The following is a 14,579-nucleotide window of genomic DNA, read 5'->3' on the forward strand; positions in this document are numbered from 1 at the left end:
TTGGTTCAGTCTACTTGGAGATCCCCAACCTGCAATGGCTTACGAAAATGTCCGGAAGCCAGTTTGGTAATTGCAGCTATCATTTGAGCTATTTTCTTATTCGCCATATCACCATATTCCCAGGAACCCGGCGGTTTACCACCCTCTACGTATACAGGACATTCAATCATGTAAGCCTTACGCGTAAGCCGGGAGAACCTTGACTCTAGAAGACGCCCCGCGAGGAGTAACGAAAGGAGCCTCCGTGTCCTAGAAAACTCTATGTGGGTCACTCATGGCGCACAGCCTCCGCTCCTCACGTATGTCGCGAGATATTCGTAGCCCTTGGGAACGAAACTTTGTTATTTTGTTCCTAGGAGCCTGCCGTGCGCCCAGCTAGAGCCTGTTACGCAAGAGACCCAGTTAGACGTCCTAGGGACTCAACCCATATCCACAACCCCTTAGGTTGTTGATTATAGACGCACCAAAGGATATCAAAGATGCTGTTGTATAAATATAATACAAAGAATACCCATCTCTATCATTTACATATTCTTGCGATATCAAACTCAGTTGCAAAGTCCACATTCATCTTCGGGCGGCAATTTCGAACACCCAAGATACATGTGAAAGGTTTCTGGGTACATTCAAGGAGTGGAAATATCACTCGTCCTCGCTCTATCTGCACGAATCGGATTATGGTAACTTTGATATCTTCGAAGAAACGGAACTGCGGCTATTTAGCGAAAGCCTGCAGATGTTGGAATATACAATACTTATGGCAGAGGAAAACTCGGTGTTGTAAGTGAAAAATGAACCCTTGATACTCGATCGGCCGCCAATCTTATTGTTTCACCAGATTGGATGAAGTCTCTATCTCAAGAGCTCTTTCCGACGTGGAGTGGACCTCAATAATGTCTAGAGAGAACGAATTATTCTCAGTAGCGATCGATATGAATCGGAAGAAACACGTGCTATAGGACGGACGATTAGCACTCAAACGCATCACTCGTGAATCCGAAGCATGCGAGATTGGGACGTAATATCATCGAAATGTTATTGGAGAGCTCTTGTCTGAGATCAGTCGCTTGCGTAATAGACAACCAGTCTATACCGAGGAAGAAGACCAGCTTCCTATTGATGCTATTAATGCAATGACTAGTGATCACTAATGCATGTAACGCGATGAAGCCCTTTATGGGGGCGAATCCCCAATACCCATCCTTTGGCGAATATGAGACACTTATACCTCCCTATATGCATATTAACTAGATAGCTGGTCATATCTATGGCAAGACAAACTCTAGTAACATTTCGGAACTTATGGGTGTGAGATTCTTAGCAATCAAGTTGTATAATCGTTCACATGATGGCCTCACACTAGGGCCTCTAGCTCACCACGGCATTGCGAATTTGCTGAATTTGATACCCTAAGCCTATCCACGGATAAGTTATTATATACAGGTTTGAGCATATCTTATACGTTGGATTGAAGATTGGATAGACTGAATGTTTGCCTGATGGTCCTTTGATCGGTAATATATTTGATATGATAGTTTTAAGTGGGAATTCAGTTACACGGTATGTACGGTATTGTACTGAGGACAGATGCTTGACCGCATAGCCATAGTAAATTACGACGAGCCATAAATGCGGAAATTTACGCCCCGTGAAGGTATGTTCGAAACACGTATGTTTCAGACGTGAACCATTTCTCCGTATGTTTGGTTGATATGCTTGGATCACTACGGATTCTATTTGGTCAATACTCGTGTAATAGTAATATGGAAGTTTCAGCCTTGCTCTAATTCATTCTGTGATGGCTAGAAGCTTGTGGACAAGATAGGTTGTTTAATCATATGGTTGTGAGTAAAATGTGGCTGTATTGTCTTAGTCTACCCAACAGATCTGATGAATCGAAGAGACTTCGTTAGATAGCCGTTTAGAGAGATAGGTAAATTCGATCGCTTACGTAGGTTCATTGATATTGGACGTGCCAAAAAAACATGGCTGGGGCACGTAACTAAGGAATTGAGAGTGATGAGTTGAGGGAGAGTGATGAATTAAGGGAGAGTGATGAATTGAGGGAGAGTGATGAATTGAGGGAGAGTGATGAATTGAGGGAGAGTGATGAATTGAGGGAGAGTGATGAATTGAGGGAGAGTGATGAATTGAGGGAGAGTGATGAATTGAGGGAGAGTGATGAATTGAGGGAGAGTGATGAATTGAGGGAGAGTGATGAATTGAGGGAGAGTGATGAATTGAGGGAGAGTGATGAATTGAGGGAGAGCGATGAATTGAGGGAGAGTGATGAATTGAGGGAGAGTGATGAATTGAGGGAGAGTGATGAATTAGAGAGTGTGGTAGGTTGGGAGAGATTAGTTATTTGAAAGCTAGCGGTGGGTTACAGTAACGAATACGTATCTTCAAAGGTCCTTATATCTGCTACACACACACACACACAATTTATTAACGCCCGGCGGCTAAGCCGAAAGGGCAACTATCTCTGATCTACTATACATGTTAATATATATAGTACTATGTCTCCTTAGAGCCCATATATGAAGCCTTATAATATATGTCATCTCAGATATCCGTATCGTAGCGGATCCTCGTGGGTTAGTAATTTAGTTAGTAGGCTAGCTTGAAGGCGCTTCTCTAAGTGTTTAATATCCTATTTTCGGTAGTTAAAGCACGTCTACCATCTATAACACGAGGTGGTTGGTGGGTTAGATCGGCGAAAGGGGGTGATTTATATTCGTTAGCATGGTTAGATAGCCTCGAGTCGGCCCGTGGCGATAGCGAATCGTATTAAGGCCCGTACCGCCTCTAAGTTCGGCCTCCACTTCTGATTATCGGAAGGCAACTTTCCTCCTAGGAAGAAGGATATATTTCCTCAGTGGGTGTTAGTATATTATAGTAGTTCCGTCCGGTGCGTCGTTCATTTTTAATATCGAAATAGGAAGTGCTCCACGGTCTCTCTCGCTTATCTATACGCACACTAGTCTACGTCTACTACGTTAATTCGATAGAGATATCTATTAAGTCTTACTATACCGGTTCGGAGTTAAGCTAGCACGCTCGCTTCTTTCTAAGATAATCGGTTATATAGCTACCGGGTATGTTTACCTAGGAGTGCTATATTAACACGTTTTATATATCTCCCTACGTTCGCTGATAGGTCATTACTAGGGACTACTTAGGATCGTGCGATATTTAGTGTTATTAACTTTATTCTCGGGACGCGTTCTTATAGGAGAGTATCTTCTTATATCGCGGCTCTAGCCTATTCTTTAGCTAGACCCCGTAGTTTATTATCTTCGCTCGTTAAGATCTACCGGATATTAATCTAGTTTCTATTTTTCCGTAGCTTTCTTATTAACTTATATAGTTAGTAGACGGATTCCTAGCCTAACTATTATCGAGGATTCCTTAGTGTTAGAGCCGCCGCCTTATTACTTATAAGTAGCGTAATCCTATAATCTTTTAGACTAATTACTATATTTAACGTATATACTATCGCTACTAGCTCTATAGAGAACGGATTTTGCTCTATTCTTACACCTAATATAACGGAAAGGGTCTTTAGTTTCAGTTTTCGATACCGAGGTGGCTACCTCTCGATCGCTATCCTAAATCCGACTAGCTCGTTCTATGCTAAACTACTAGTTACGATCTATATTAACCCGCCTAGTACGGTCGGTGACTACGGAGTTACTTTAACGCTAGCCTATACGCGTACTCCCTATAGTGCTAATATAAACGGATTAATGGTTTCTAGTGTTTCTATCTTAACGTTCTTTAGCGCGTCTACTACTTAATATAACGGCGAACGATAGTATCTTCTGAATTTCTTAATCCGTGCTATATTCCTACGGAGAGGGTTAGTTTCTAGTAGGGTATATATATCCGTCTATATCTTTACGGCTCGTCTCTAGAAACGGTATCGAACGGTAGTAAGGTAGGCCTCCGCCTCTACTACACTAGTCGTAACTATAAGGAGTGTTCCTATAATCGCCTACGCTCCTACCCTTTAGACGCGGTTAATCGGCCCTATAGCCTTATCCTTACACGCGTGTATCTAGATATTAGATACGTAGTCTACAACCGGCGCCACCGTCGATATAAATAGCTGCCGCGCTATCGCTAGGGATAAACCCCGAAGTCTTCGAAGCTCCATCGCGGCTTCTAGGCCCTTGGATGCTACCCTCGCAATATGTCCCTTGTACTTGAGTTTCGTGTCTATAAGGACGCCCAAGATCTTGACATGGCCCTTGGGCTCAACGGTTTGTCCCTTTATAGTGAAAGGCCCCTGGTCCAATTTGTAAGCCTTGGGAGCAAAGTGTATGATGGCTGTTTTGTCTGCTTCAAAAGTCGCTCCGCTCCTTTTCTCCCAGTCGAGAGCTTCATTGATAATTGCTTCAATGCCCTCCCGGTGGCTCTGGGCGGTTGGCCCGGTCACCCATGCGGTAAAATCATCCACGAACGCCATCGCCCCGCCCTGGCTGTCGATCTGTCTTTGTACGAGGTCTGCATTAAAGAAGAGGAATAGGATCGGGGACAAGGGCGAGCCCTGGGGTAGGCCAGCCTGTGGAAGGCCCTGGACCTCCGACACTTGCCCATTGATTTGGATGGTCGCCGTTCGTTCCGAGCAGAACGCTTCCACCCACCGGATCAGGTCAACTGGTATGCCTCGCGCTTTCATTCTCTGGAGCAGGCTCCAAGTATGAGGTCTTCAACCACAACCTCGCCGACGGCGGCGACGAGAGCGATATGGCTGAAGTCATTGGCGCCGTGAATACGCTGGGCAACGCGAAGTACTCCATCACCAAGAATGCCCTATGTCGGACTACTGGCACACATGATCACCCGTTTTGGCATTCTGCGGGAGGCCTTTATGTGAACACAGTTCAGTAAGCGTTATATTTTCTTTGTTTGGATCCTTTTGTTTGTCTGACAGCGTCTCCAGGTGCACGGTCGTATTCGACAATACGGTCGCCCAGGCCAAGATCAAGCGAGGCGAGAAGCCGACCCAAGAGGAGATGTTCAATATCAAGCGTGAGTCATCCCTGAAGGAGCCCCGTTTCTGTGCATGCTGCTAACAAGCCGTCCACGCAGGCATCGAGATTGCGGAGGATGAACCCGTGCATGAAATATTTGTTCCATTTGACAATGCAGAGCCAACTCTGGCGCCTCGGAGTATCGGGAAGCACCGAAGACATCGCGCCCATCATCACTAGGTGGCCAGATTTTTGTTGTTTATGTACAATAGAGCAGGTTGATATATGAGCTTCTAGGAATTTACTACTCATAGCTACTCCCACCCATTCCCTTCCCCCAGGTAAATCTCCACGTCTTCATCCTCATCATCCACAATCTCCGACAAAGGCTCGCCCTCAAACCAATTCACCGCAATCTGCGCCGCCTCAGTGGCCCGCTCACGCACCCTAACCGGAAGGATCTCCCCCCGGTGATTCACCGCCAGGGCCAGCACCCAACCCTCCTCACAGGCCTTCCGATCTGCAACAAGAACCAGCGCCTTCTATGTCCGATCACTCTCCGCCAGCTCCTCAGCCCGCTCCTCCCCCTCAAAATGCCGCTAGTCGCCATCCGACATCCCCTCAAACAGCTCAGGGCAGTGTATCAGCGCCGCAAGTAGATAACCCGGTACGGAACCCGGACGGCCTGTCGCAACGCCTTCAATCACATTTTGGTCCCGCTGGGCATCTGCTGTTAGTTCCTCCCGATTTTCGAAGACGAACTCCTAGGGGATGTAGAAAACGTGGTTATTCTCGCGGCCCTACTGTAGGACTTCCTTCCGGAGTCGGGCGTAAGCCGTGTCTGCAGCTTCTTGGCTTGTTTTATCTGTAGGATCGCTAAACTAGGTCCGGATCCATAGAACTGTCGAGAGCAGGCTGCTAATTGCGCGGTCTTCCTCTGAGAGGAGGTCTTGCGGTACCCCCTCTAGAACATTATCGATGATTGGGTCATCGAACATGGCGAGGGCCCAGTCCTAGGAGTTTGGTCAGTGGGTGGTGATCATTGAATGAATGGGTTGGTGGGTAGATAGATACGTTTCGCCCATACTTTCCTAGCGCGATCCATTTCTCAACAAGGATTCTTTTTTGCTCGTTTTTGGAGAGCGGGGATGTCGTGTCCCATTTTGCCTAGGCAAATAGAGAGCTTAGCATGGACTTGCTCTCGCAGACGTGTATTGAGGAACGGGGGGCGCTTACTACGACGGAATGGTCGAATGGGAGGTACCCGAATTCGGGGAGGTCGAGGCCTTCTCTCATTGTTATTGTTCTTGGCGGTAGCGGTGGGAGTGAATGACGTCGCGGTAATTGGGGGGATGAGGGGGGTGCATGGCTGGGTTATATACCACGCCCAGGTGTACTTCCAAGATTATGTACCTTGTCAGAACTAAAAGTTCCCCACCTTTTCCACTTGGCTCTAGTGCCACTTGGCTCTAGTAAGGAGAAACTCCCTCAATAAACCGTCCCCCTTATTCAGTTCTCGCCGCGGTGTTCTCAGACAGTTCAGCATAACGATATTACACTATCATTTCAGCATAGGCATACTTAAACTTCCGCACTGCCCACTTGGGGGTTGGGGCGGGTTGGGGCGGGTTGGGCTTTGGGCTTTGGGCTTTATGGGCCGGTGCGGATGTCTATTATGCTCTGCATGGGGGAAATATTGACCAGAACTTCCGTGTTCAGTACTTTCCTTGACATGCTGCTTACAGTCCCTCTGCCTCGAGAAGTTGAGCAAGCTCGAAGGGCTCGAAATTCGGACTTTTCTGCATACTTTGAGAAGCTATTTCGGGAATGGCCAAGGAAAGTATTGATATCCAAAGCCACATTTGAAATCCTCGTGAAAACAGATTACCCCCCAGACAAACACGCTTTCTTTCCCACTCCGATTGCGCTAAACTGGATTCGGTCAGAGACAGTCCCACCGTTCTTCTCTCGAATGTAGCTTTGGTAGATCACCCAAATTACTCTAATTACGGTTTCCGGCAGCAAAAATAACTGTCGAAATGCTTCGTGGCCATACTGTATGGCTACCTTGTTACACTGGGTACAGCAAGATTAGGCCAAGGAGCGCTAATATATTTTAGCTCACTGAGTTGCAAGTTTTGGCAGCACCGCTAGCGTAATGTCTGTACTGCCATTAGCAGATCATTGTCATACTGCCGTAATATACCGTGGAATCGCTTGGGGATCTGGGACAAGGTCGCCCGCTACTTTTTCCTCCTGGCCGCAGTTTTGCCCCTTTCCCCTCGCATCTTCCTATATTGTTACAGTACAGTAGATTTCGAAAACGGCTTCCCCTCATAGAACACTCACGGCTTGATTCTCGGCCCGTACCCCGGACCCACTAGCCTAAATTAGGACTAGTGGTAAGCTAACATGCATTGTGAGCCAAGGATGATCAATATCAAATCCAAATTCGAACTAGTGTGGTTTCGCGTACGGGCCGAGAAACAAGCCTTGAGTGTTCTAAGGGGAAGCCGTTTTCGAAATCTACTGTACTGTGTTCAGGCTGGCGACGACTCTCACCTCCCCGTGGTGCCGGCTGGGAACCTGTGAATGCTTTGCCTGGGAGGTATTTGCAAAGCTAAGAAGAGTCACCACTAGCCAGCACTGTCCGCTGGCTAGGGCTACGGCGGGAGCGAGAGCTCAGGGGTCAGGGGCCCTAACCCCACGCATAGGCGATAAGGGAACACTTTGAAAACCACCCGACACACGACTACGAAACCGATCCTACAATCAGTGGACACACTAGGGTCGTGGGATAGGACACCCTTAGGGTGCTCTCGGGCTACTCTGTTAAAAGGAGGATATCGCTAGGTCTGAGGATACACGAACGACAGAGTCAAAAGCAAAACCACGAAGACACGGCACAACCCGGTATGCTTAAATCCACACAGAGAACGACGAGGTACTTTGGTTAGTAGGAGGGGCAACACTGTGTTGCTTGGCTATTCTGGGTACAGAGAGGATATAACTAGGCAAACTCCTACGAGACACGGTCGGCCTTGTCAGAGAGATCTTACAAGGTAGCGCGAAATGGATTTGACAATCCGTGGGGCGCAGCATATAATGGAAGCGACGGAAGACTGGGTGGGCGGACTGCAGATGCGACACTTTCTATATAGCTCGAGAGGACGGACGCGCGTGTCGGTCTACTGAGAGAATAGGATTTTGAAGATGGCTATCGAGGATGGAGTCTTCAAGGCCGCTATGGAAGTAGGCTTAAGGTGCAAACTGGTATTGACTTACGGAACTGGCTGTGCCCCGTGAAGGATGCGGATGAGGATCGAAGGGGATGCAAGGTAGAGGGTCTATATAGGTGGACATGCTGCCACCTCTACAATGTATTATCAAGCGTGCCCAACTTAGTAATACAAATCAATACTTGGAGTTGATGCAGCACTCCCAGGCAAACACACCCGGCAGCTGTATGACCGATTATCTTAGAAAGAAGCGAGCGTGCTGGCTCAGCTCCGAACCGGCATGGCAAGACTCAATGGATATCTCTATCAAATCAACGTGGCAGACACGGACTAGTGTGCGTGTGGGCAAGCGAGAGAGACCGTGGAGCACTTCCTATTTCGATGTTAAAAATGGACGGCGCACCGGACGGAACTACTACAATATACCAACACCCACCGAGGAAATATATCCTTCTTCCTAGGAGGAAAGTCGCCTTCCGATGATTAGAAGTGGACGCTAAACTTAGAGGCGGTACGGGCCTTAATACGATTCGCTATCGCCACGGGCCGACTCGAGGCCACTTAACCATGCTAACGAACATAAATCACCCCCTTTCGCCGACCTAACCCACCAACCACCTCGTGTTACAGATGGTAGACGCGCTTTAACTGCCGAAAATAGGATGTTGAACACTTGGAGAAGCGCCTTCAAGCCAGCCTACTAACCAAATTACTAACCCACGAGGATCCGCTGCGATACGGATATCTGAGATGACATATATTGCAAGGCTTCATGTATGGGCTCTGAGGAGACATAGTACTATATATATTAACATGTATAGTAGATCAGAGATAGTTGCCCTTTCGGCTTAGCCGCCGGGCGTTAATAAATTGTGTGTGTGTGTACTGTGTTCACCCGTTTTGCTGTTTGCTATCACGCGAGAGAGCACACATTAGGCAAGGGATCCACGCCCAATGGAAGAACGAATGGAACGGCTCGAGCACCGGCGCCCATCTGCGTCAGATCGACGACACACTACCAGCCAAGTACACCAGACGGCTCTACGGCTCCCTGCCTAGAAATCGAGCGTACTTATTCACGCAGTTGCGAACCGGACACTGCTGGTTGTCAACATACGCAAAGACTTTCCGATTTCGAGACGACGATCTGTGCGTCTGTGGTGAACGGGAAAGCGTTCACCACGTGTTGTTAGATTGCCCACGATTGAGAGAACTGAGGAGAGAGCTGCGAATTAAAGTTGGCGATGCTTTCAACAGCATATCGACACTGTTGGGTGGACCAGGAGAAGAAGGAAGAGGTAAGATTGACAGTGCATCACGAACCAAGACAGTGGAGGCTGTCTTGGATTTTGCTGAAGCATCGCAACGGTTTCAAAGCCGCGCGCCATAAGGGCAGCATAAACACAACGACGGCATAGAGGCCACGGCAGGCCTCGGCGAGGCTCCAAGTTCGCTTAGGAAGTGGTACACGATACATGTACATAGGAAGATATATATAGTAGCGGTAGGCTGCGTATCGTTTCGACAGTTGGATTCTAAACCACAACCCACTAGGCTGGGTACGGATTCGTATTTTGGTCTAGTGGTTAAATCAACTGGTTATGAGCCCGGATTGCGCGACCTCTGAGCGCATAGGTTCGATCCTCACAGCTTGCGTTCTTGAGCACCCAGAGCCACCAGAAGACGGCCTAGGATTGGCCGCACAGCCAGGCAGCAGAGCTTTCATACGCGCCCCCAGCCAAGCGTTTATGGTTTACGGGGGAGAGTTGGATTCTAAACCACAACCCACTAGGCTGGGTACGGATTCGTATTTTGGTCTAGTGGTTAAATCAACTTCGACGAGGGGTCAGCGTAAATGAATTACACACACACACACACACACACACTGTACATACCCAATTCTAAAAATAAAACTAGCAAGAGGTCTTAAAGTCTAGTTTCGTTTTCGTTTCTTATTCATTATTTCTTTTAGAACAATACAGTAGCTTTTGATCCAAATGATGTCTTGTATCTTTTACATAGATCAGCTTATCGTGAGAGCAGAACTTTGAGGCATTTACGCAGGGGCATTGAAAATGAGGCGTACAGTGCGGCTGTTTTAACCTGAGGGTGTTTCGATTGATGGTGAACAAAGTCATTTTTTGATCCGAAGAATCATTCTTACTTTTCTTTTTCTGCTGGGAAGCTTGATCGTGCCCATCATCTTTGCCATCAACGCCCGCCCAAACATGGGAACTCAATCAAAGACTACCACGATCACGCAAGCCCTTTGCCTATAAATACCTCACCCGACGTCGGGTCTTCTGGCAACGCCTAAACAAATTACCGTTGCCGTTCCTATCAATGAAGGCAGTTTTTTTATCGCCCACAGAGCCTATTCTTGGCGAGGGATTCTCTTATGAGCTTTAAGCACTGATCCCAGACCACTTTAGCCTCTAGGAACAAGAGCATGACTCTACATACGTGACACATACATCAGTACTTCGAGAACAGTGGCAGGGATTCCGCGGCGTTACTGTATAGAAACTAGACCTCGCCACGGCCCATGAGGCCCATGGGTCTTACCCATATGGGCGGCCCATGGGCCCGCATTGGGCTACTTCTACCTGCCCATGGGCGGGCGGGCCGTTTGACTGTCGGCCCATGGGCTTTTGATGGGCGGCCCATGGGCCTTCAAAAAAGTAAATATAGAATCCCCGTGACTTGCACAATTTATGCGTATTCCGCCTGTATTTTATGATATTGAATTGTATCGTGTGGATGAATTTTCATGGATATTGTGTACACTTCAACCTGATTCTAAGTGTCATTTAGAGTTCGCACCATATTCATCGTTATTAAAACCAAATATCTATCAGTTAAATTAGCTACATATCAACCTCATATCCATCTAAAAGCCTCGAGCGTATCCGACGCCTTTTTGATGGCTCACGCTGAGTACTTCTTTCTTCAAGAATTGCTGGACCAACGGGAAGGTCGTCATCTTCATCTTCTTCTTCGTCTCTATCTTCATTTTCTTTCCCTGCTCCTAGGTCTTCTAGTTGCTCCGTAGGCGTATCATTTCTTCGCCTTTTACAGGATGTTCTCGGGGCATTGGCGTCAAAAGCAATCCCATCCTCAGCAGAAGGGAGATGATCCTCCTCTTCATCATCACTGATCAATTCATTCAGATCATCATGCGTAAACTGAGCATCGTTCTCCTCTGCTGCTATCTCTTGTTCTTCCTTTATGAGGAAGTCCTTTACAAAAGCCAGCTGTTTCTCTTCAATGTCGAACCGGGTAGCACACATAAACATCATCAGATCTTCAATTGTTGTAGCATTCAGTGATCCACGACGATAGTGACAGATATCCCGAGCAGAGTTGAAGAGCCGCTCAACACCTGCACCGGTAGCTGGAATAGAGAGAATATCGCGTGCAAGGCTTGCTAGCACCGGATATTGGCGCTCATTTTCTCTCCAGAAAGTAAGAGGATCAACCTCAACGGTCCCTGAATTGCATCAATACTAGTATTACGGTGTCTAAAAAAGAAGGAAGAAGAACCTACCATTTTTAAGGTACTGTGAAAGCTCATCATCATGCTGTGGGGTTGGTATCGATTGATGGTTTCTTGGCCTTGTAAGAAGGAATTGAAGTCTTGAGCGCTGAGTCACCGGTGACTGAGCGATAGGTGTTGATTGACTACCATAAAGCCGTCGTTGGTATGGTTTTAGCTGTTCCTTCAGGCTGTTATGGTATTCTGTCCGCCAATAATGATTCTTGTCCGCCCAAGCAGCTTGCTCGAAAAAGCCAAGCTTGTATTGAGGCGCAAGGACAGTACCAATTGCGTAGAGGTTATTATGAGTCTCAGCAATCTTGTTATAGTACTGCGAGAGCTTGTCTTTTGCTGCGTAAAGTGCGTCGACCATCAATCGTTTCCAGGCGACTTGCTTTGGTTCAAGCTGGCCAATTGAGATTTCAAGATGGTTAAATAGCTGGCTATAGATCCCAAAGACGCTATGGATTGTAGCGTCTTTCGTCTGGGAAAGAGCAGTCGTAAACTCGAAGAAAGGTTTCGTAAGGTAAAGAAGGTAGTCGATTTGACGCCACTCCTCTCGATCCAACATTAAGTGGGGATGCCCGTAATGTGAGCAGAACTCATCAAAGATCGGCTGCAATCGTTTTGCGCGTCGAAGCATTAGAAACGTCGAGTTCCAACGAGTGCGTACGTCTTGAATCGGAACCAGTTTCGGTTCTTCTGTCTGAAGACTCAAGAAAGCATCTCGGCGTTGTGGACTTCCATTGATGAAAACTGCTAAACCACGAATCTTTGTAATAAATCAGTAGAGCGACAGCGAAGCGACGTGGAATATGATTTACCTTTTCTAGTGTATTTGCAATCTCTTTATTTCGTTGACTCGATCGAAGCGCTTGAGACCGACTCTCCGACCACTCTCTTTCCACTACTTGATTTTTCGGATTGGCTTTGATCCGACCAAGAAGCTTATTGAGGCTGAGCTGAATCACATGTGCGATACATGGAATGCGGATTATAGTAATCTGCTCATCAAGCTCGAGTGCCTGAATTGACTCCTGGATACTAGTGATCAATGTGTTGTTGTTTGATGCATTATCGGTCGTCACGGCCAGCACCCGATCGACAATTTGATGTTGTTGGAAGATTTTCAAGAGGACCGCGCTTAAATTAGCACCTGAGTGGGCTCCTTGAAGTGGCTGGAAGCCAAGTAAAATCTCACGATAGTTCCAGTCCTTATCAATGAAGTAGCCCGTGATAGCCATGAATGCTTGAGAGAAAGGGGATGTCCAACAATCCAATGCAATTGAAAGCTTTGCATTCGGCGGAAGATTTTGAATTATGGTTTTATGAGACTCCTTGACGGTATCACGAATTCGGCGCTGTACCGTTTTGGCTGATGGAAACTCAAGAGGAAAGGGGGCGGATTGGGCGATGCGGAGTAGCGATTGTAGCTCAGGATGTTCGACAATCTGGAAAGGAAGCCGGAGAACAGTAATAGTTTTGATGATTTGCTGCTCCCATCGTTCCTTTGAGAAGTAAATAGTATTGTCACGAGTATGAGACGCCTAAGATATGTTGAACAATCATTAGCATAAGGAGGAACAAAAGTCTCAAAAGATAAAAATGCTCACCGAGTCTTTGATAAGCTGGCGAATATGAGGCTGCTTGTTTGCTTTCGCACCAGATTTCTGGCATTTCGGCCCCTCCCAATGCCTTCGTAACGAGTGCGTTCCATTCGAGCTCCAGTTTGGATGTTCCAAGACCTTTCCGCATCTCTCGCACATAACCTTTGGTAGGCCAGACGTATAATGGGCTATCTGTTTGAAGCGAGTCCAAATATCCGATGTGTTGCCCGTTCCATCCCAATGGAGTTTTTTTACATTCTCGCTATCATCTGCGTTAACCTGTAGGCTACCCTGCTTGCTGCCTTGCTCTGTCTGGAGCCACCAGTGGAGAAAGTCGTCTTTGCTCATTTCGGTATATAAGACAAAGGATTTGTGTCGGTCGGGTCCAACGCGTTCGAGGGCTATAGGAATAGGAGGGGGTTGTATCAATTCGGTGTCAGTAACTGAGGTAAGGGTTCGCTGACTAGACGGTGGGTCAAGCATGAATGAATCATCCGGAATAGGGTAGGGAAAGCGTTCTGAGCTGTCTCCCTCGTAGACCGACGAGGAATAGATGTCAGAGAGTTGAGACCCCATAGTATACAAAATCGAGAAAGGTAGTATATAGAGAGAGTAAGAAGTGAGAGACTTACATTGTTTCTTTGCTATAACTAAGAGAAAGAAGAAGTCTTTAGCGTTAGGAAAACTTATGTGAGGCTGATAGATCATAAAATGGCTGTTGATCTATGGTTTCTAGTGGTTTAATTGGCCGATATTTGCTGCAGCCCGCATATGGCCCATGGGCATTGCCCATGGGCCGCCCATTTCCCGCAAATTTTCGCTGACTTGTAGTCCCCCCGAGTTTTTGTCTGATAGTTTTATCTTTAAACTATGAGTTCTGCCTCAAATAGCTTTCAAAAAAAAAGATGGTAGATAAATCCTATGGATATCAATAATATTACTTTACTTTTGATAGGAAACACATCTAATATACTACAAAAAATAGTTGCAATTGTAAGATCCGAATACACAGGACAATGCAATATAGAGATATATATCTTCAGTGCACCTTCAGAGGAATCCGTGTCTTTTGTAGTTAATTGACCCCAACAGCTGATATTCAACTTCAAAGAACATCTGGCCTGTAAACATGATATAACAGACAAGAATACAGCGAGATTTACCAGTTTTACATAGAAAGTATGCTTCATTTTAGACATCAAGTAATGTATGGAATATA

General features: G+C 46.7%; 2 protein-coding genes across 2 annotated transcripts; both read right to left on the bottom strand.

Moving 5' to 3' along the window:
* Positions 1–5,293: 5,293 nt before the first annotated feature.
* N7525_006870 (uncharacterized protein) lies at positions 5,294–6,275 on the bottom strand (the record flags this gene model as incomplete). The annotated part of the gene is made up of 5 exons (XM_061213849.1): positions 5,294–5,499; positions 5,656–5,743; positions 5,939–5,992; positions 6,054–6,146; positions 6,216–6,275. 5 exons carry the CDS (start codon positions 6,273–6,275, stop codon positions 5,294–5,296), a joined length of 501 nt encoding a protein of 166 aa, XP_061068280.1.
* Positions 6,276–11,151: 4,876 nt separating this feature from the next.
* Positions 11,152–13,936, bottom strand: N7525_006871 (uncharacterized protein; the record flags this gene model as incomplete). Its single annotated transcript, XM_002567379.2, has 4 exons — positions 11,152–11,708; positions 11,766–12,525; positions 12,578–13,300; positions 13,367–13,936. Coding segments are annotated over 4 exons (2,610 nt in total), but the record flags the coding sequence as incomplete, so codon positions are not given.
* Between the last annotated feature and the right edge of the window lie 643 nt (positions 13,937–14,579).

The sequence above is a fragment of the Penicillium rubens genome, assembly GCF_028828025.1.
Source record: "Penicillium rubens strain IBT 27055 chromosome Unknown utg000003l_segment0_segment0, whole genome shotgun sequence".
In the NCBI taxonomy this organism is placed as follows: domain Eukaryota; kingdom Fungi; phylum Ascomycota; class Eurotiomycetes; order Eurotiales; family Aspergillaceae; genus Penicillium; species Penicillium rubens.